The sequence below is a fragment of the Ursus americanus genome, chromosome X (assembly GCF_024610735.1).
Source record: "Ursus americanus isolate L20-20 chromosome X, mUrsAme1.1.p, whole genome shotgun sequence".
Lineage (NCBI taxonomy): Eukaryota > Metazoa > Chordata > Mammalia > Carnivora > Ursidae > Ursus > Ursus americanus.
The window spans coordinates 109767719-109791092 of NC_142164.1; the positions used below are offsets into that span (position 1 = coordinate 109767719).

Here is a 23374-nt window from a genome sequence, read left to right on the forward strand (position 1 = left end):
TCTTCCTCTGCCCTTCCCCCACACTCAGGCACGCGCGTGCGCGCACGCTCTCTCTCTCTCTAATAAATAAAATCTTGAAAAAATATTGTATGCTTCAAAGGACACCATCAAGAAAGTGAAAAGACAACATACAGAATGAGAAAGATTTTGTAAGTCATTTATCTGATAGGGGACTTATGTTTAGAATACAGAAAGAACTTCTACAACTCAAGACTTTATAAAGACAAACAACCCAATTTAAAAATGGACAAAAAGAGGGGCGCCAGGGTGGTTCAGTCGGTTAAGCGTCTGCCTTCGGCTCAGATCATGATCCCAGGGTCCTGGAATCAAGCCCCACATGGGGGAGCCTGCTTCTCCCTCTCCTCCTCGCCCGTGCCCTCTCTCCTCGCTATCTCTGTCTCTTTCGAATAAATAAATAAAACCTTTTTTAAAAATGGGCAAAGGATCTAAATAGACATTTCCCTAAGAAGACATATAAATGGCAAATAAGCACATGATATCATCGACATCATTAGTCACTAAGAGAATACAAACTGAAACCACCAAAAGATACCATTTCTTACCCGCTAGGATGGCTATAATAGAAAAGATGGACAATAATCAATGTTGGTGAGGATGTGGAGAAATTAGAATCCTTATATATTGCTGGTGGGAAATGTAAAATGATGCAGCAGCTTTCGAAGAGTCTGGCAGTTCCTCAAAAAATTGAACATAGAGGGGCACCTGGGTGGCTCAGTTGATGGAGCTCTTGATTTCGGCCCAGGGCATGATCTTGGGGTCCTGGGATTGGGCCCCCCACTCTCTACCAAAAATAAATCTTTTTTAAAAATTGAACACAGAGTTACCATATGTAACCTAGCAATTCCACTCCTAGGTTATTAACCAAGAGAAATGAAAATATACGTCCACATAAAAACTTATAAACAAACGTTCATAACAGCATTATTCATAACAGCCAAAATGTAGAAACAACCCATGTCTACCAACTGATGAATGGATAAATAGAATATGGTATATATATATAATCAAATATTATTGGGCCATAAAAAGTACTGATGCATGTTACGACACAGATGAACACTGAAAACGTTATGTTAAAAAAAGCTAGTCACAAATGACCACATATCGTACAATTCCATCTATAAGAAATGCTCAGAATAGGCAAATCCATACAGATAGAAAGCAGAGTTGTTGCCTAGGGACTGTAGGACTGGGGATGACTATTATTGGGTATCCTGCCTAGGGTTTCTTTTTGTGGTGATGAAAATATTCTGGAAATATATAGTGAATATACTAAAAACTGAATTGTATACTTTAAATGGGCAAGTTGTATAGTATGTGAATTATATCTCAACAAAGCCGCTAATTTAAAAAGTGAGGAAATAAGAGACAAAAAACAAATAAAAAAAAATAACTGCATGAATGTTCCAAAGCTGATCATCTTAAGTATATTAAACCCAACAGGATGAATGTAGAAAATATAATCTTTATCTAATATAGGATTTATCAAATTAAAATAGCACAATCAGTTCAGGTGGCTTAGTTAGGATTATTAAAGTATCAATGTTTATACAGTGGCTGAAAAGCCCAAAAGCAGAAAGCAATAATATAGTTGGAAATAAATAGAACTGGGGGGATTATAATTACTGATCTAGCAAAGAAAACACATTAACTAATAAAGTGATAAAATTCATTACCCTAATTTAGGAAGGGTTAGGAGTATTTGTTATGATAAAAAACCAATATGGATATAGAAAGAGCTGAAATCAAGTGTATTTGAAATATGCCATAGTACGTGACACTAGGCTTGTGAAAGCAGTAACATTTAGTGGAAGAGAGGAAAATATAATACCCAAAGAGAATCCAAATACATATGAACCTGTACATAAACCTAACCTGCTTTTATTATTCAGTACAATCTCCAAGTCTAGATGTAGACTAATATAAAGTAGGGGTTGGCAAACTTTGTAAACACTTTAGGTTCTGAGGTTCTGTGGGCTATAAAAGGTCTCTGTTACAGCTATTCACCTCGGCCACTCTAGGGCAAAAGCAGCCATACACTATACAGAAACAGAAGTGTGGCTATGTGCCAATAAAACTTTGTTTATGGAAGCTGAAATCTGAGTTGCATATAATTTTCACATATCATGAAATATTCTTTTTATTTTCATCCCAACCATTTAAAAAATGTAAAAACCATTCACGGGCCATACCAAAAAAAAAAAAAAAAGATGACAGAACAGATTTGGCCATGGACTATATTTTGCCATCCCTGATAGAAGAATGCTTTTCGGTATTAGAAACACTACAACAGAGGCGCCCAGGTGGCTCAGTCATTAAGCGTCCACCTTCAGCTCAGGTCATGATCCCAGCGTTCTGGGATCGAGCTCTGCATCAGGCTCCCTGCTCAACGGGAAGCCTGCTTCTCCCTCTCCCACTCCCCCTGCTTGTGTTCCCTCTCTCGCTGCCTCTCTGTCAAATAAATAAATAAAATCTTAAAAAAAAAAGAAACACTACAACATCCTGATAAACAAAAAGGAACAACCAAGTCTTACGCCGCACAGCAATACTTACCAGAAACGAAAAGGCATACTAATAAGCATGCCTCATCTGAAAAACAGTGACGAAAACCATTAAGAATATTTATGAGAATTATGGGGTGCCTGGGTGGCATGGAGCCTGCTTGAGATTCTCTCTCTCCCTCTCCTCCTCCCCCCACTTTCCTGCACACTGTCTTTAAAAAAAAAAAGAGTGATTACTTTTAGCTCTAAAATTTCCTGCCACAGTATTTTCTCAAGAAAGTCTAAAATTCTTAAGACTAGAGTAACTTTTATTTCAGCACCAGGAAGCTGTTATTTACATATAAGTTTCTAGAAGAAAGGTGAGCGAATGACAAAAATATTTGAGACTTATGGCTCTAAAAAATTACCCAAAGGATTTCTCAAAGGAAAATATTAAGATTAGGGTCAAGATTCCAACCTTGGCTACACATGTGAGGCCAATGCTAAAGAACCTACAAAAAGTCAGTATTTGATAAACAGCTCAGAGCTCACCTATTCCAATACCTAACCACTTGCTGCTACTTCTCAGTTTATAAGTACAAGGCGCTTAAGCAGAACTATTTGTTCAAGAACAGGAGAATTATACTACTTGGTCTCAGCCCAATCTTGTGTTGCACACCCTGTAGCACCAACAGAAAGAGTAGAGAAGCCACTTACTTATCACTATGAGAGGTGCCTTCAATCACCATATTCACCTGACCTAGAAAGGGAGGCTTAAAATTCACAATTAAACAGAGCACCACTACCTGCCTTTTCCAGATAAAACTGCATTTTGAGAGAAAAAAGCAAATCAATACTCATTTTGATTTCACAACCTTGAACAATGGAATGCTGACAAGGCACCCGGCTATACATTCACCCAAACCACCTGTCACCAACATCACCCTCAAACAGAAAGGGCTATTGTTATGTAGTACACTACAGAGATAGATAATATCCCATTGCCATGGCAACAAGTTTTCCAGAAGATATGCTAGCCCATGAAGAATGCAAAAGAGAACAAAGCTCTTTCTTTGCACTTGCCTTTACTTTGCAATATATGAGGAAGATTCTTTTTTAAGTCCCCGGTTTGCTCAATAGGGCCTTAGTAAGTCTAAGCAATGTACGAAGAAATTCTGAGTGGACGCATATACATATACAGCTATTTTGGGGTAAGGAAGAATCCCTACAGGAATCTTATCCTTCAAGGAAAGAAAAATGCCAAACAAATGCTAGGTCATACCTTCAAATGTTATAATATACTTTCTACTCCCCTCAGTTCATCTCTGGTCCCTAGGGCAACCTTTCCCACCATGTGCAGCTACTCTTGGCAGAATCTCCAAGAGGGCTACCCTATTGCTGTATTTTTCCCAGTGCCCTAAATAAGAATAAACCCAGCAACCCATGGAAATGTCCCATTCTGATCAAAAAGCACACACATGCAGACATCCCATATCTAAATGCAAACAGACAACCCCAGAGTCTTCAAAACTTCCCTAAAATGGGAAGCAGCAGCTCAGTCCAGCCCTCTCTTGTCCCTCATTTCCACCCAAGCCCAACTTGGCACAAATGGACTTCCCTTGCCCCCTACACAAGGCATGTCCCATTCTCCCTAGGATCCAGGGCAGTGGTTCCCAGTTCACCTTGTAGCCTGTGCTGGCTTTTCCTCCATTTGTTCCCCCAGAACCACAACCCTTCTTCATCTACTCTGCCCAGGAAGCTGGTCTCCCTAAGCTTCAACACCCAGGCTTTCCTGCCTCTGGCTTCCAGTTGGGCACTGTAGCACATCAGACAGCAGGAGACAGAGTTGGTTATTTGTCCCTCAGCTCACCAGCCCCTCCCTGGCCACAGTTTTGGCAATGACTGCATTCTTCTAGACCACTGTTCCTTTGGGGGAATCACACCTTTCACAGCTCCAGCAACAACATTCCTTTCCTGGGCCCCTTCAGATCTAGGGGCAGCAATGGCTTCGTGCTGCTGCTAATCTCTCCGTGCCTCCACGCTGTTTTCAATAAAACCCTCTGAGTGTGCCATTTCCTTCGGGGCCCCGAACAACACATAGCCTTACCCCAATTTCTTTTTTCTAATGGTTTACAATCAATTTAATATGTATTTTTAAACATAATCACACCTGAGCTAAAGTCTTATCCCTTTATAAAAAAATAAAATAAATTCTATGAAACAAATACTTAAAACTTCAAACAGTAAGAGAATGTGTCAAATGTGGAATTTTAAATCAGCTGATATGACAGATTAACAAACATTTTAAAGTTAGCTAAAAAGGTGTAAATACTTATGTAAATTTTGTATGAAAGAAAAAATTGGGGGGCGCCTGGGTGGCTCAGTCATTAAGCGTCTGCCTTTGGCTCAGGGCGTGATCCCGGAGTTCTGGGATCGAGCCCCACGTCAGGCTCTTCCGCTGGGAGCCTGCTTCTTCCTCTTCCACTCCCCCTGCTTGTGTTCCCTCTCTCGCTGGCTGTCCCTGTCTCTGTCAAATAAATAAATAAAATCTTTAAAAAAAAAAGGAAGAAAAAATTTGATATATATTGATTTTTTAAAAAAATAAGATGGAAGGGTGCCTGGGTGGCTCTGTCAGTTAAGTGTCTGCCTTTGGCTCAAGTCATGATCCCAGGGTCCTGGGATCGACCCCCACGTCAGGCTCCCCGCTCAGCGGGGAGTCTGCTTCTCCCTCTGTCCCTCTCCCCCCCCTTGTGCTCTCTCTCTCTCAAGTAAATAAATAAAATCTTTTAAAGGATAATAAAAATAAAAAATAAGATGGAAATTTATTTTCTCTTTCATGTGAAAGTAGTACAAAACTGGACTGTCTTGGACTAATAAGGCAGCTTTATAAAGGTATGGGACCCAGGCTCTCTCCGTATATACATATTCTGCTGTTCTGCCATGCTCAACATGTACCTTTTACCTCTAAACCACCACATAAGCACCAGCCTTCACATTCCAGTACAATTAACATAGAGTATATTAGTCTCAGGTGTACAATATAGTGATCCGACAATTCTCTACGTTACCCAGTGCTCATCATGGTTAGTGTACTCTTAATCCCCATCACCTATTTCATCCATTCCCCCTCTGGTAACCATCAGTTTGTTCTCCAGAGTCTGGTTTTTTATTTATCTTTTTTCCTTTGTTTGTTTCTTAAAATCCACAAGAGTGAAATCATATCGTGTCTTTCTCTGACTGACTTATTTCACTTAGCATTATACCGTTTAGATCCACCCATATTGCTAAAAATGGCAAGATTTCATTCATTTCTTTCTTTTTTTCTACTTGAATCATCAAATTATATTTGGGAGAATTGACATAGAAATATTTAAAAAGACAAGTTTATTTCTAGAACCACTGAGCCCACATTAACATAAATATTTAGTATCAAAATAAAATCTTGAAAATGCTTTCTAAAATTTAAACTGAGCAAAAATTCTACTAAACCTTGATTTCCCCACCAAGCCAATGTATTAATTTTTCTTCTCATCATGTAAACCTCTTCTTGACATTTTTCAATCCCCAGCTTAAATTTTTTTAAGCATTTTATTCTTAAGTAATCGCTACACTGAACATGGGGCTCTAACTCACAACCCCTAGATCAAGAGTCACATGCTCCATCAACAGAGCCAGCCAGGAGGCCCTGAAGTAATAATATTTTAGATATATTAGGTAGAATAAAATAAATTATGAAGGGGTGCCTAAGCCTTACCCCAATTTCTGATGGCTTCCTTGGCTTTGAAGTTTAATCAGCCTTGACCCTAGACTGTCTCATGTTCTGCTTTACCACACTGAAGCTCCTTAGAAGTAGGTTCAAATCTCTTACTCAGACCCATAGATAGACTCACCCCTTCAAAGCAAGAATTCCAACATTTACACAGAATTGCTATGAAAGCCATAGCCTCACCATTGAGACATCATTAGGAAACCCCCCCTTTCTTTTTTAGTTTGTCTCTTCAACAAAGACTGAATTTCAACCCAAATATTTATGAAAAATATTACCAGAAGTCACTTATCTATGTGACCGTGGGCAAGTTAGTGAAATCTCTGTACCTCCATTTTGTCTTCTTCAAACTGGGGGCAATAATACCTACTTTGTGGTTAGTTGTGAAAATTAAATGAGATAAGCATTCTACAAGTTATAGGACAAGGCCAATTACATGGTAATCAGTAAATAAATGGTAGTAGTTAGCATGATTGTTATCACATATCTACAACCTGAGATTTTTCCCCAAGAGACAATTATCTGGAAACATTTTTGGTTATAACAACTAGGGGAAGGGCAGATACTGGCATGTACTGGATAGAGACCAGGGATGCTACTAGACATTTTCTAATGCATAGGACAGCCCCCACAGCAAAGAATGATCTGGCCCAAAGTGTTAATAGTGCCGAGGTAGAGAAAATTGATATAGAACAAAGAATAAATTAAAAGAATCTAAGGGTGCCCGGGGGGTGGGGCTCAGTTGGTTGCGTGTCTGACTCTTGATTTTGGCTCAGGTTGTGCTCTCAGGGCTCTGAGATCCAGCCTTGAGTGAGGCTCCAAGCTGCGTTTGGAGCCTGCTTAAGATTCTCTCTCTCCCAGGGCACCTGGGTGGCTCAGTCGTTAAGCATCTGCCTTCAGATTGGGTCACGATCCCAGGGTCCTGGGGTCAAGCCCCACATCAGGCTCCCTGCTCAACAGGTGAGTCTGCCTCTCCCTCTGCCTCTCCTGCTTGTGCTCTCGTGCGCTCTCTCTGTCAAACAAATAAATCTTCTTAAAAAAGAACAAAAATGGCTATGTATTTTTAAAAGAAAAGATTCTCTCTCTCACTCTCCCTTTGCCCCTCCTTCCAGCTTGTACTCTCCCTCTCTCTCTCTCTCTCTCTCTCTAAAATAAGGAAGAAAAAAAGAATCTAAGACATCCGCATGGTAAATTTCACGCACTTGCTTCCAGTGCCATCTCCCAATAACATGATTCAAAGTTACCAGAGTGTATGCAAAGAAGAGAAATTAAAACATTTTAAAACAATTTTAAAGGAATCCTAAAGGAGAAAAAAAAAACTCAAAAAGCAAGCACACCAAACATCTCCAGGGTCAAAAACCTGGTTCATGTAAAATCATCTGTTTTTCACAAGACTGACCCTGAACTAAGGGATAAACAAAGAGATTATTTGCATTAAATATGTTCTTTTGACGGCATCAGGGCAAACATTACACATTTAAGAAAGCCTGCTTTAAAAAAAAAGCAAAAACAATTCTTAATTGCTGGTATTTATGGGATTTACATCAATTAGTCAGGAAATTAACACAGGTGAAACATTTAATTACCCCCAGGAGGCCGAACAAAGCTATTTTTCTGTAAACCAATGGCAAAGTGTTACAAATGAATTAAGACAAACCAAACGTTTACTACTAACCTAATATTAAATAGCCTCTCCTGGTCTTGAATTAAATTATGAGGAGAGCCGAGTTTCTCCAGTCTGTTAAAAATCACTTTTCCTTTCAGGTTCATCGTCTAGCCAGTCTCTGAAGTAGAGAGAATAGTGGTAAATAAAACAGGCCCAAAAGCCAGCTGGCATGCGCTCCACAGGGGTTCTCTGGAATGAAGAAGAGTAGAGAGGGACAGATAGAAAGGTCAGGAGCAGGGGCGCCTGGGTGGCACAGCGGTTAAGTGTCTGCCTTCGGCTCAGGGTGTGATCCCGGCGTTCTGGGATCAAGCCCCACATCAGGCTCCTCCGCTATGAGCCTGCTTCTTCCTCTCCCACTCCCCCTGCTTGTGTTCCCTCTCTCGCTGGCTGTCTCTCTCTGTCAAATAAATAAATAAAATATTTAAAAATTAAAAAAAAGAAAGAAAGGTGTTGAGCAGGGACTGGAGGGACTGGAGGGACTGCAGGGTGAAGTCCTGGTGGAAGCAGCTGAGCATTCATTCTCTCTGGCCTGCCTTCCCCCTCGCAGGGCTGACAGGAGGGTTAGGGACCATCGCAGCCTTATGGAATCTCATTCCTGACCCAGACTTGCCAGCAGTGCTGCTGCCATTCTGACTTTGGAAACAATCAACTATGAAGAACTGAAATTCTTAGTCCAGACACCTCACAACTCTTCAGAGCAGGACTTCTTAATCATTTTTGCGCTATGCCCCCCACCCTTTGGTAGTCTGCATGGACCTCTTCTCAGAATACTGTTTTTAAATGCATAACATGACACACTTAAAATAGACAGGATTATAAAAGAAACATACTGAAATATAGCTATAAAAATATTAAAAAGCAAGTTTGTGGTAGTAATGCATGTGTTTGAATATGCATTACTACCTGCGATAATTATAATACGATTTTAAAAAATCCTATTTCTATAGGTGATGAAATCACAGGTACTACTACTACTGTGGTTTGTTGCCTATATGCACAATAGAAGGAAATGTTTGATTTCAGTTTGTGGCTGTGCAAATAAAAATGTATCTTTCTCCACATCTAAATTCACAGACCCCTGAAATGCACCCAGGCCTGCTTTAGAGTATTCCGGGCAGACAGGGACATGCAGGGCATTCATATCTGCTTTTCCACTTCTTTTCCTGCCTCCTACTAGTTAAGGGGAAAAACAAACTGCCAAAAGACTAAAATTGAAAATAATACATAAGAAGATAATATAGTTACCAATTCTACTTGGCATAAGAAAATGAATTATGCATGAAAATGTATTTTAAAAAGATAAAGAAATTTTAAATGCGTTGTTGAGCAAAAACATCTATATTATCTGGCCCAAAAAAGCTAAACAGAGTAATTTTCTGCTTCAGAAAACTCTGGAAGGCAAGAGTGGTACAAAGTTCCTAAGGTAACACATACCACGAATAATTCTCACTTCCTGGTGTCTTTGCTTTTGAATAATCCTCTCCCCTTCAGTGCAGACAAAACCTGTGACTTGCTTCTATGGATATGGCAAAGGCAATGGGGTGTCACTCCTCTAAGCCAACTGGAGAGAGAGAATCTCCTTAAAGAAGCCAACAGCCAGGGGCACCTGGGTGGCTCAGTTGGTTAAGCAACTGCCTTTGGCTCAGGTCATGATCCCAGGGTGCTGGGATCGAACCCCGCATGGGGCTCCCTGCTCCATGGGGAGCCTGCTTCCCCTCTTCCCTCTGCCTGCTGCTCTGCCTACCTGTATTCTCTCTCTCTCTCTCTCTCTCTCTCTCTCTCTCTCTCGCTGTCAAATAAAAAAAATCTTAAAAAAAAGAAGCAGCAGCCAACAGCCATATTATGAACTGCTTATGGAAAGAGCCATGTGGCAGGGAACTGCAGGTGGTCTCTAGTAGCTGAGAGCTTCAGTCCTAAACTCATGAGCAACTGAATTCTACTAACCATGACATGAGTTTGGAAGAGGTCCCCAAGCTCCACAAAGGAATGCCACCCAGCATTTCAGCCTTGTGAAACCACAACCTGAGGACCCAGCTAAGCCATGTCAGGACTCCTGACCCAAAGAAACAATAAGATAATAAATGTGTTGTTTTAAGCTGCAATTTAAATTTATGCAAAGTCATTATAGAGCAATAGATAATTAATGTAGTAACCAAAGAGGGGGGTGACCAACCATCCCAGTTTGCCTGCAACTGTCCTGCTTTGAAAACTGAGTCTCATGCCCCAGGAAACGCCACAGGCCTGAGCAACCCAGGCTGGTTAGTTACTGCTATGATCTGAATGTGTGTCCCCCACAAAATACGTATGTTGAAATTCTAATGCCCAATGTGATGGTATTAAGAGGCAGGGCCTTTGGAAGAGGGTAGAGCCCTCATGAATGGGATTTAATGCCTTATAAAGAGGCTCCAGAGAGATCCCTAGCCTTTTCCACCATTTAAGGACACAGCAAGAAGGGGCCTTCACCAGAAGGCAAACATGCTGGTACCATGATTTTGGACTACCACCCCCAGAATTACAGGCAGTAAATTTCCATGGTTTATAAGCCACCCGGTCTGTGGTATTTGTTATAGCAGCCCAAACGGACTTAGTTGCCCACCAAAAGACATGTACTAAAGAAGAGAATGATGCAAATACAAAATCTTAGATACTTGCCTTTACGAAACAAAGAGAAAATATGAAAAAAAAAACCTGGAAAGGAAGCAAACCCTCTTTAAAAAGTTACTGATAATTAGTGAAACAACTCAAGATTTCCTCACAACCAATTTTCCATAGCCTTAAAGTAGGACAGTTCCCAGTTATGCATGTGAAACTAGGCCAATATTCAAATCCATCTTGCATTTTTTTAAGTGATCTCTAACCCAACTCAGGGCTTGAACTCACGACCTCAAGATCAAGAGTCAGACGCTCCACCGACTGAACCAGCCATGCACCCCCATTTTGAATTTCTAGTCTTCACTTTTGTTACCTTTTCAGTCTCCCTATTGGTTTACCCAATCGTTCTAAATCAGTCTCAAATACCGTTATCTTAAAGACTGCAAATAGCTGGATCATGTGGAACCATCGTTCAGTCTTGCCATTTGACCAAAAGCCAGATACCTTTTCTGCTTATATTAAACCCTTCCATGTTCCCATCTCCTCTGACCATTCCCATGTTCCTTCTTTAAAGATAAACCCTATGAATCATGTGATGTCTGAGACTTGCTTTAGGATAACAGAGCGGGTAGGGTAGAAAAGTGAGAACATAGAACAGAACTGACCACACGTACACTGATGGTTGTTGAGCATGGATGGCAAGCACAGAGGAGTTTAATGTATTATTCGATCTACTTGTTTGAGATTTTCCATTTAAAAAAAGATGAGAGGGTTGGGGGAAGGGGTAACTGGGTGATGGGCATTAAGGAGGGCACAGGATGTGATGAGCACTGGGTGTTATGCGCAACTGATGAACTGTTGAACACTACATCTGAAACTGATGATGTACTATGTGTTGGCTAACTGAATTTAAATTTTAAAAAATGTAACAAAAATAAATGTCAAGATGGTGACATTCATTCACAGGATGCACCAGAAATTAAAAAAAAAAAGATGAGAAAAAAAGCAAGCCTATGAAAGCCCAATCAATTAACTCTAAGGTCTTCTAACACTTGAAGAATATCAGTGTGCATTCTGCTACCCATAAAGGAGCTTTTAATATACACATTTAGCACAGTCCCCCAGTCATGTGACATTCTATACAAATAAAAATGCCACCTACTTCCCTCAGGCATAAAGGCCTCTACAACACCATAATGATGAGTCACTGTAAAATAGGTAATGAAGATTTTTTTTTAAAGATTTTATTTATTTATTTGTCGGAGAGAGAGACAGCCAGCGAGAGAGGGAACACAAGCAGGGGGAGTGGGAGAGGAAGAAGCAGGCTCCCTGCAGAAGAGCCCGATATAGGGCTCGATCCCAGGACCCCGGGATCACGCCCTGAGCCAAAGGCAGATGCTTAACGACTGAGCCACCCAGGCGCCCCAGGTAATGAAGATTTTTAAAAATGAAACATAAATGAACTAGAGCTACATGTGTCAACAAAGACAAATCTCAAAAACATAATAATGAGAGGAAAAACAAGTCGCAGGTTACAGACTACAATACTCCTAATTTTAAGTTGAAAAGTCATACAGGGGTGCCTGGGTGGCTCAGTCAGTTAAGCGCCTGTCTGCCTTCAGCTTGCGTCATGATCCCGGGGTCCTGGGATGGAGACCCCTGTTGGGCTCTCTGCTCAGCAGGGAGCCTATTTCTCCTTCTGCCACTCCACCTACTTGTACACTCTCTCTCTTTCTCTCTCTGTGTGTCAACTAAATAAATAAAATCTTCAAAAAAAAAGTTGAAAACCCACACAAAACAATATATTGTTTTAGTGACCTATACACACACACACACACACTGTACAGATACACACACAATATCCACACGAATAATAAAAGTATTAACATTTTTTTGTTTTATTTTGTAAAGATGTTATTTATTTGTCAGAGAGTGAGAGAGAGAGAGCACAGCAGGGAAGCATCAGGCAGAAGGAAAAGCAGACTCCCTGCTGAGCAAGGAGCCCGATGTGGGGCTTGATCCCAGGACCTTGGATCATGACTGGAGCCCGTGGTAGACGCTTAACCGACTGAGCCACCCAGTTGTCCCATTTTTTCAATTCATGCACACCAAATTCAGGACAGCAGTAACCTCTGGGGTTGGAAGGGAAGAGAATGGGACCGGAGAAGGAGGCCACAGGAAACTTTCACACTGAATGAACTGTTTTACTTATTTGTTGGGTAGTCCTCTAAGTTTTGCACACCTGAAGTATTTTTCTTATAAGAGTCAACAAGCAACTATTACACAAATGTCCCTCTTTTAACCACACAATAGTTTGGCTCTGGAACTTCCTATATCTGCTGGCATTCTTTCTTTTTTCTTTTTTTTTTTTTAAGATTTTATTTATTTGACAGAGAGAGAGAGAGATAGCCAGGGAGAGAGGGAACACAAGCAGGGGGAGTGGGACAGGAAGAAGCAGGCTCCCAGTAGAGCAGGGAGCCGGATGTGGGGCTCGATCCCAGAACTCTGGGATCATGCCCTGGGCCGAAGGCAGACACTTAACGACTGAGCCACCCAGGTGCCCCTGGCATTCTTTCTTTTTTACAAAAAATAGAACACTATCTCAAATAGCATACATTCTTACTGTTTTAGTATTCTGGCCTCTATGTCCTTAAAGTCTATGTTACAAAGGGATATGATATAAAGATGTAAAAACAGAAAACTGCCTTATTTGCATTTTTTAAAAAACAGTTCTGGCTAATAATCTAACAATGGATAAAGTTCACAAAATTTTGTCTTTCACCTATAGTTTTCTTTAATGATTAAACAGTTGCTTCAATGAATTACAAGAAAACCTTTCAATAGGACTTCTTCCCAAAGGTGAGTCCATGCATGGGGCACCTGGGTGGCTCAGTCAGTTGAGCTTCAGACTTTTTTTTTTTTAAGATTTATTTACTGGGGCGCCTGGGTGGCTCAGTAGTTAAGCGGCTGCTTTTGGCTCCGGTCATGATCTCAGGGAACTGGGATCAAGTCTGGCATTAGGCTCTCCTCTTATTCAGCAGTGAGTCTGCTTCTCCCTCTCCCTCTGTGATCTCTCTCACTTTCTAAGAAATAAATAAAATCTTTTTAAAAAATAAAGATTTTATTTATTTGAGAGAAAGAGAGCATGCACACAAGCAGGAAGGGCAGAAGGAGAGGGAGAGAGAATCTCAAACACATTCCATGCTGAGCTGGGAGCCCGACACAGGGCTCAATCTCACAACCCTGAGATCAGGACCTGAGCCAAAAACTAAGAGTCGGACACTTAACTGCACCACCCAGACGCCCTGAGCAACCGACTCTTTTTTTATTTTTTGAGATTTACTTATTTACTTTAGAGAAAGACAGAAAGCAAGCACAGGGAGGGGTGGAGAGAGAGGGAGAGAGAACTTCAGCAGACTCCTCGCTGAATTCAGAGCCCCACTCGGCACTGATCTTGTGACCCCCAACATCATGCCCTGAGTCAAAACCAAGAGTTGGACACCCAACCAACTGCACCACCCAGCCACCCACGTCGGACTCCTGATTTTGGCTATGGTGGTGATCTCAGGGTCGTGGGATGGAGCCCCCACACCCTCTGCACTCAGCGGGGAGTCTGCTTGAGATTCTCTCTGCCCTCCTTCCACCCTGCATGCTCTCTCTCTCTAAAATAAATAAATCTTTTAAAAAAACAAAAATCTGATTCAGCGCACAGGAATTTTTAAAATATCCCCTGCTTCTAGCAGCTCTGATTTACTTCTTTACCTCAATCAAAGCCGCTTAAACGATCAGACATTTATTGGCTTTTTTCCAATTCAATGATTTTCCCTGCTATTACAGAATCAGCAGTGTTTTATAGCTATTCCCTTTAATGTCTAAGAGTTAACCATCAGGTTAGAGAAAGACAAACACCATATGATCTCATTTACATGTGGAATCTAAAAACAAAAAACTTGAACTCATAAATACAGAGGACAGATATGTGGGGGAAGGATGGGTGAAAATGATCAAAAGTTACAAACTTCCAGATGTAAAATAAAAAAGTCATGGGGATTTAATGTACGGCATGGTGACTATAGTTAATACTATATTATATATTTGAAAGTTGCTAGGAGAGTATATCATAAAAGTTCTGATCACACAAAAAAATGTTTAGCTATCTGTGGTGACGGATGTAGACTTACTGAGGTGATCATTTCACAAAATATACAAATACCAAATCATTATGTTGTATACCTGAAACTAATATAATGTTACATGTTAATTATATCCCAATTAAAAAATAGACTATTTAGGAACAAATAGTCCTTAAATTTGTATGGAACCAGAAAATGCCCCAAATCTCCAAGGAACTGTTGAAAAGGACAAACAAAGCTGGGGGCATCACAATGCCGGATTTCGAGCTGTACTACAAAGCTGTGATCACAAAGACAGCATGGTACTGGCACAAAAACAGACACATAGACCAATGGAACAGAATGGAGAACCCAGAAATGGACCCTCGGCTCTTGGGGCAACTAATCTTTGATAAAGCAGGAAAAAACATCCAGTGGAAAAAAGACAGTCTCTTCAATAAATGGTGCTGGGAAAATTGGACAGCTACATGCAAAAGAATGAAACTTGACCATTCTCTCACACCATACACAAAGATAAACTCCAAACGGATGGAAGACCTCGATGTGAGACAGGAATCCATCAAAATCCTAGAGGAGAACATAGGCAGCAACTTCTACAACATCGGCCAAAGTAACCTTTTTCATGACACATCTCCAAAGGCAAGAGAAACAAAAGATAAAATGAACTTGTGGGACTTCATCAAGATAAAAAGCTTCTGCACAGCCAAGGAAACAGTCAAAAAAACTAAGAGGCAGCCCATGGAATGGGAGAATATATTTGCAAATGACACTACAGATAAAAGACTGGTATCCAAGATGTACAAAGAACTTCTCAAACTCAATACACGAGAAACAAACAAATCAAAAAATGGGCGGAAGATATGAACAGACACTTTTCCAATGATGACATACAAATGGCTAACAGACACATGAAAAAATGTTCAAAATCATTAGCCATCAGGGAAATTCAAATCAAAACCACACTAAGATACCATCTTACGCCAGTTAGAACGGCAAAAATTGACAAGGCAAGAGACAACAATTGCTGGAGAGGATGTGGAGAAAGGGGATCCCTCCTACATTGTTGGTGGGAATGCAAGTTGGTACAGCCACTCTGGAAAACAGTGTGGAGGTCCCTTAAAAAGTTAAAAATTGAGCTACCCTATGACCCAGCCGTTGCAATACTGGGTATTTACCCCAAAGATACAGACGTAGTGAAGAGAAGGGCCTTATGCACCCCAATGTTCATAGCAGCATTGTCCACAATAGCTAAATCGTGGAAGGAACCGAGATGCCCTTCAACAGATGACTGGATTAAGAAGTTGTGGTCCATATATACAATGGAATATTACTCAGCTATCAGAAAGAACGAGTTCTCAACATTTGCTGCAACATGGACGGCACTGGAGGAGATAATGCTAAGTGAAATAAGTCAAGCAGAGAAAGACAATTATCATATGATTTCTCTCATCTATGGAACATAAGAACTAGGAAGATCGGTAGGGGAAGAAAGGGATAAAGAAAGAGGGCTAATCAGAAGGGGGAATGAAGCATGAGAGACTATGGACTATGAGAAACAAACTGAGGGCCTCAGAGGGGAGGGGGGTGGGGGAATGGGATAGACCGGTGATGGGTAGTAAGGAGGGCACGTATTGCATGGTGCACTGCGTGTTATATGCAACTAATGAATCATCGAACTTTACATCAGAATCGGGGATGTACTGTATGGTGACTAACATAATATAATAAAAAAACATTAAAAAATAGACTATTTAAAAATAAAAAAGAGTTGACTATCATAAAAACTAAAACAAATTATGACTACTTCAAATATGCACAGCATTCCCAGAGACTAAAACACCATCCTAAAAGATAAATATTATAAATCAGTCTATATACTTTAATTCATTACATCGAATACAAAACTTGCTAGTTTAAGGTAGATATTTTATTTCTAGAGGTTATATTCCTCTTTTTTTTTTTAAGGTAAGCTCTACACCCATCATGGGGCTTGAACTCACAACCCCTTTATCAAGAGTCATGTGCTCTGGGGCACCTAGGTGGCTCAGGTGGTTAAGCATCTGCCTTGGGCTCAGGTCATGATCCTGGGGTCCTGGGATCAAGACCCCCATGGGGCTTCCTGCTCAGGGGGGGAGCCTGCTTCCCTTCTCCATCTGTCCCTCCTCCTGCTTGGGCTCTCTCTCTCTCTGTCAAATAATAAAAAAAAAGAGAGAGACAGGCACCTGGGTGGCACAGCGGTTAAGCGTCTGCCTTCGGCTCAGGGCGTGATCCCGGCGTTATGGGATCGAGCCCCACATCAGGCTCCTCTGCTGTGAGCCTGCTTCTTCCTCTCCCACTCCCCCTGCTTGTGTTCCCTCTCTCGCTGGCTGTCTCTATTTCTGTCGAATAAATAAATAAAATCTTTAAAAAAAAAAAAAAGAGAGTCATGTGCTCTACCAACTGAGCCAGCCAGGTGCCCCTCTGGAGGTTGTATTTCAAATTGTTTCTTAAATAAACTGAAGAATAAAAAACATATGCATTGGAATGTAAACTCTATGAAGACAGAGATTTGTGTTTGATTCATTGTTGTAACCTCAGCACCTAGAACTGTCCATTTTGAGCAACAGGAACTCAAATGCATGCCAAACGCAAACCTGATTCCCACCACACCACCCTATGCCTTCTAGTAAAATGCTGGCCTTTGAACACCAACAAAATACTTGACGACCTGAGAAACCAATCATTCTAACATTTGTAGTTCTTTGTCTTAAAACAAAAACTATGTTTCTCAGACATTCATATTTTCTTTTTTCTATTTTAAAGGGTTGTGTTCTACCATTGTCACCTAGTACTGGTCTGGCTTTTAAAATAAATCAGCAAATGAACATAAATACTGTAAAAATAGGACCAAAAGACCTTTTCAAAATAGGCTATTGTGATGCATTAAAATATAATTCAAGATGGCAAATAAGCTTATGACATGATGCTCAACATCATGTCATTAGGGAACTGCAAATTAAAACAACGAGATACCACTATGTTCCTATGGTCAAAATCAAAAACACTGATATCATTAAATGCTGGTGAGAATATGGAGAAACATGAACTCTCATGCATTGCTGAGGGGGCTGCAAAATGATACAGCCATTCTGGAAGGCAGTTTGGCAGTTTCCTGGAAAACTAAAGACACTCTTACTATAAAATCCAGCAATCACACTCCCTGGTATTTACACAAAGGAGTTGAAAACTTGAGTCCACACAAAAATCTGCACACAGATGTTTATAGCAACTTGATCTATAACTGCCAACACTTGAAAGCAACCAAGATATCCTCCAGTTCATGAATGGATAAATAAACTCTGGTACATCCAGACAATGAAGTATTATTCAGCACTAAAAAGAAATGAACCATCAAGCTATGAAAAGACATGGAGAAATCTTAAATGCATATTATTAATGAAAGAGGCCAATCTAAAAAGATTACATACTGTGTTCTTCTAACTATAAGACATTCTTAAAAAGGCAAAACTATAGAGACAGTAAAAAGATCAGTGGTTGCCTGGGGTTAGAGCTACGTGGAAGGGATGACTATGCAGCGCACAGAGGATTTTTAGGTCAATGGAACTATTCTGTATGACATTTTAATGATAAATACATATCATTATACATTTGTCCAAACCCATACAATGTTCAACACCAAGAGTGAACCATAATATAAACTATGGGCTCAGGGTAATTATGATATGTCAATGTAGGTTCACCAATTGTAACAAATGTACCACTCTGGAAGGGAGTATTCCTAATGGGGAGGGCTGTGTATGTGTGTGACGAGGGGGTATATGGGAACCCTATGCACCTCTCCCTCAATTTTGCTATTAACCTAAAACTGCTCTAAAAAAATTAAGTTTTAGGCACCTGGGTGGCTCAGTTGGTTAAGAAACTGCCTTCAGCTCAGGTCATGATCCTGGAGTCCCAGGACTGAGTCCCGCTTCTCCCTCTGACCCTCCCCCCCCATGCTCTCTCTCTCTCTTTCTCTCTCTCATTCTCTCTCAAATAAAATTAAATAAATAAAAAATTAAGTCTTAATAAATATATTTTTTTTAAATGTAGAATGTACAACACCAAGAGTGAACCCTAATGCAGCCTATGGACTTTGGGCAATAATAATATGTCAATGTCAATGTCGACTATAACAAATGTACCAGTCTGGTGAGGGATGTTGATAATGGGGGAGGCTGTGCATGTGCACTGGTAGGGGATGTATGGGAATTTTCTGCACCTTCCCCATAATTTTGCTGTGAACATAAAACTGCTCTGAAAAAATTAAATCTATTAAAACATATATATATACATTTCAATGGAAAAAATCCTTAATGTAACTCATTTTCATGACAAAGTAACAGGTATAGTAGTGGGTTTTTTTTACTGCAAGAAGGAGACACAATTAAGTATTTTTGTAAAACATTTACTCCAGGTAAGATTTTCGCCTTGCCTGAAATGTTATAGTAATCTTAATTATATACTTACGAAAAAAAAAATCTGGCTGTTACCATAGAAATTACCAGGGATGGTTAGTGACTCCATGATTTGGGCAGTTATACCTGTTGGGCCACTTAATTCTGAACTTACAGGTTCCTGTTTAACAGGGAAAGGCTAAAAATGTCTACATTTGTTTTAAAGAATGGCTAGGGGCACCTCGGTGGCTCAGTCAGTTAAGCATCTGCCTTTAAATCAGGTCATGATCCCAGAGTCCTGGGATCTAGCCCCGCATCGGGCTCCCTGCTCAGTGGGCAGTCTGCTTCTCCCTCTGCCTCTCCCCCTGCTCATGCTTTCCCTCTCTCTCTCAAATAAATAAATAAAATTTTTAAAAAATAAAATAAAGAATGGCTAATACACTCATGGGGAAATGCAAATTGAGGTAAATGGAGCATGCACACACATACCAAGATACGACACGACACACCACACCACACACCACTAAAATGGCTGGTAAAATTAGGTGGCTGCTGACTGCTAGCTTTGTTTGAATCTCTTCTGATTACACTTTCCTGTCCAGGATGCCTCTGATGTTCATTTTTTTTTAAGATTTCATTTATTTATTTGACAGAGAATAAGCACAAGCAGAGGGAGCAGCAGGCAGAGGGAGAGGGAGAAGCAGGATCCCCACTGAGCAGGGAGCCCCACACAGGGCTCGATCCCAGGACCCCGGGACCACAACTTGAGCTGAAGGCAGACGCTTAATGACTGAGCCACCCAGGCACCCCTCTGATGTTTTTACCCGTATGAAGAATACTGGATTATTACAATTATATTAGATGAATGGGGAAGGATGTATTTTATTTTGCTGGGCTGAATAAGAAAACTTACAGCTCTGAGAGATTTACTACAAGCAATCTTCTAGGCATGTCTCCCTTTGCCAACATCTGAAGCAGTCTTCTACAAGCAGGTTTCAACTGGACATCAAGAATATACACTCACTCATGCAAATGCACTGTGCCTTGGGTTCTTTCTAAATCATATATACTTCAAGGGAGCATGGATTCTAACACCAGGAAAGTCCCCTCCCCAATTCGAAAAAAAAAAAAAACTTTTTTCAGGGCGCCTGGGTGGCACAGTCGTTAAGCGTTTGCCTTCGGCTCAGGGCGTGAGCTCAGGGCGTGATCCCGGCGTTATGGGATCGAGCCCCACATCAGGCTTCTCCACTAGGAGCCTGCTTCTTCCTCTCCCACTCCCCCTGCTTGTGTTCCCTCTCTCGCTGGCTGTCTGTCAAATAAATAAATAAAATCTTAAAAAAAAATAAGACACGGACTTTTTGTCTACCTAGTTCAGCTCAACCACAGAACAGCAATTGCAGAACTTTCTACATACAAAGGACTTCTTAAGGGCTAAACAACCATGCTAAGTTCTATGAATATTAATTACATTTTCAGAAATCCTCTTTAAAAGGTGAAAGATTACAGAGTGGCTAAAGTTATGCTCACAAACATATAGGCATATGCATGCTCCAGCAGTATAAAGCGCAGTCTTTAGTGGTAAGAAAAAAAAATAACCTACAGATACAGTGACATTGCAAGTGAGCCACAAAACCCTCACTAATCCTCTAGAACTAGATTTTAAAATACCACTTCCTACTCTAAATATTCAATTGATGTTAACTTTCATACTATTGTTTTTAAGAAAAGCTTCATTTCCATGCACCCCTATGTTTATAGTTTATAGCAGCATTCTTTACAACAGCCAAGATATGGAAGCAGCCCAAGTAAATATATATTTACCATAAATAGCATATATATTTACTATAAGTAATATATATATTTATTATAAATAATATATATAAAGAAATATTACTCAACCATCAAAAAGAACGAAATCTTGCCATTTGCAATGATATGGATGGGGCTAGAGTATAATGCTTAGCAAAATAAGTCAGTCAGAGAAAGACAAGTACCATATGATTTCACTCATATGTGGAATTTAAGAAATAAAACAAGCAAAGGGAAAAGAGAGAGAGAGAAATCAAGAAACAGACTCCTAATTACAGAGAACAAACTGACGGTTACCAGAGGGGAGGGGGTGGGGGGATGGGGGAAATAGGTGACAGGGATTAAAGAGTGCACTTGTCCTGATGAGCACAGGATGATGTATGGAAGTACTAAATTACTATATTGTACACCCGAAACTAATATAACACTGTATGTTAACTGGAATTAAAATTAAAACTTAAAAAATTAATTTAAAAAAGCTTCATGTTTTGGGCCTGATATTAAGAATCTTATCAACATGAAAGCCTGGTGACATCAAAAGACGATGCTTATCAAGTAGTCTTTCTCCAAGCTCCAAGGAAAGCACAAAACAAAAACAGCATGTGCTGTGGATCACTCCCTCCTCCTTTTCCAGGTATGGAGCAGCTAAAAGGAGGTAGCTATGACACACATTACTTTTCAGTTCTATTTCAAGTCCAAGTAATAAGATGGGAAACTACAGCTGTCTCCTATGGTGGATGTCTGGGGTCTATCTCTAGCCCCAAACAGTAAGCTTGGCTTTGCCTTGACAGACATCCTCTTGCAGCCCTTTGTCCCTGCTCTGCAACTTATTAAGGCTTTCAAATTTAATACCAATATCTAGAAATATGTTAAAGAGCAATTACATATAGTATAGATATATATTACATATATATAGGGCGGACAACGTTCAGCTCTGGGCCCCTGGCTCTATATACATTCAAATACATACATATACACACACACACACAAGCACACTTCAAGTTCGAATCCCAGAAAGTCACCCTGAGCGCCTACCCCTTTCCACCCACCCAGGAGAGGTAAAGGCAGGAGCGGCGAGCAGAGGTTAAACCAGACACCAGCCAAAACAAACACCACTTCCAGAACAAGGCAAACTTTGGGTCTGGGCGACTGCAGAGCCCCAGCAATGGCCGGGGGAGGGGAACGAGTATCAGTCTGTCTCAGGGGAGGAAGACGCGGAGCGCACCCAGCACTCCTGAGCTGCTGAGGAGGCCGGTGTTCCCCGGGGGCCAAGGGCGTCGCCGCCATCCCCGACTTCGACCTGGCCGAGGCCTCCAGGTCCTTGGGCAGCCCTATCGCCCCACCCCGCCCCCTTATCCCCACAGAAATGGTCCCCAGAGACCTGCTGTGGCAGGGGGGCGCGGAGACCTACCTGGTGCAACGTCTCGGCGGGCAGCTGCGACGCGCGGAACAGGTCGGCCACGGGGCCCGCTGCTGCGGAGACCGCGCCGGGGACTGCCCTAGCGGCCTCAGGGGGCCCGGACCCAGGGCCCCCGCCTGCGGCGCCGGCGCAACGCGCGAAGAGCTCGGAGTAGCACTGCTGCTCGCCCTCGCTCAGCAGCAGCGGCTGCCCGGAGCCGCAGCCCCCGCCCGCCGCCGCCTCCATGGGGCCCAGAAGGGGGTCCGGCGGAGCACCGTCACCGGGTGAGGAGCCACCGCCTTCGCCTCAGCCTCCGCCGCCTCGGTCTCGGCCTCGGCCGCCGCCGCCACCGCCCCCACCGCCCCCACGCCCCGCAGCTGCCGCGCTGCCGCTTCCTCCAGGCGCGCGCCGGCCCCGCCCCCGGACTTGAATGTTGTGCCTCCGCCGCGCGGCACATGGAGACAGGCGCGGAGTGGACCAATGGCAGCCTGGGATCGCACCCCGGCCCCGCCCCCACCATATACCCCGCCCCACCTCGCCCCGCCCCGCGCCTCGCCAGGTAACTAACTCCGCGGGCCGCCCACCCGGCGGCGGGTCACCTGCCCCGCCCTCAATCCCCAGACCCCGAGGGCGGGGGCCTGCGGTTGGCGCGCCCACCCAGCCCGGGAAGAGTGACTTTGGCTCTCCTCCCTGGTTGGGAAGGGAGACAACTAGACCCACCTGGAGTATGGCGCTTTTCAGGGGTCGGAGAAAGCTGTGGTGATTCCTCCCTAGAACGTTGGAGCAGGTGCGGCGCCCTTCACAGAAAAGGGAGGAGGCACGAGAAATTAAGCTTCCGTTTTTTTCGTCGCAGTAGCGCTTCTGTCCTGAAAAAGCTGGAGGACAGTGATCTCCATACGAACTAGGTCCCAGTGACTGCCCATAGCGTTCACAGGGGTAATGAGGTTAGGCCACCTTCTCAGGTCTGACTCAAACCTGCAGTTGAACCTTTAAAAGGAATAGCATCAGTTAGTGTTAAATACTAGAGTAGTAAGAGTAAAAGGAGCCCTGGGAAGAAGAATATGTAATATATATA

The 23374-nt window shown here is 42.0% G+C and overlaps 1 protein-coding gene across 16 annotated transcripts in view; it reads right to left on the reverse strand.

The window, feature by feature from the left end:
- REPS2 (RALBP1 associated Eps domain containing 2) overlaps positions 1 to 23374 on the reverse strand; it is a 397176-nt gene that overhangs the window by 340147 nt on the left and 33655 nt on the right. For 7 of the 16 annotated variants that reach the window (XM_045777999.2, XM_045777987.2, XM_045777994.2 and 4 more), the window contains exon 1: positions 22312 to 22641. In XM_045777999.2, coding sequence (XP_045633955.2) covers positions 22312 to 22545 — 234 coding nt within the window. In that variant the 5' untranslated portion in view covers positions 22546 to 22641. Of the gene's footprint in view, positions 1 to 22311; positions 22643 to 23019; positions 23287 to 23374 lie in introns of those variants that run through there. The other 9 variants (XR_006776249.2, XR_006776252.2, XR_006776253.2 and 6 more) reach the window with 2 other exon arrangements.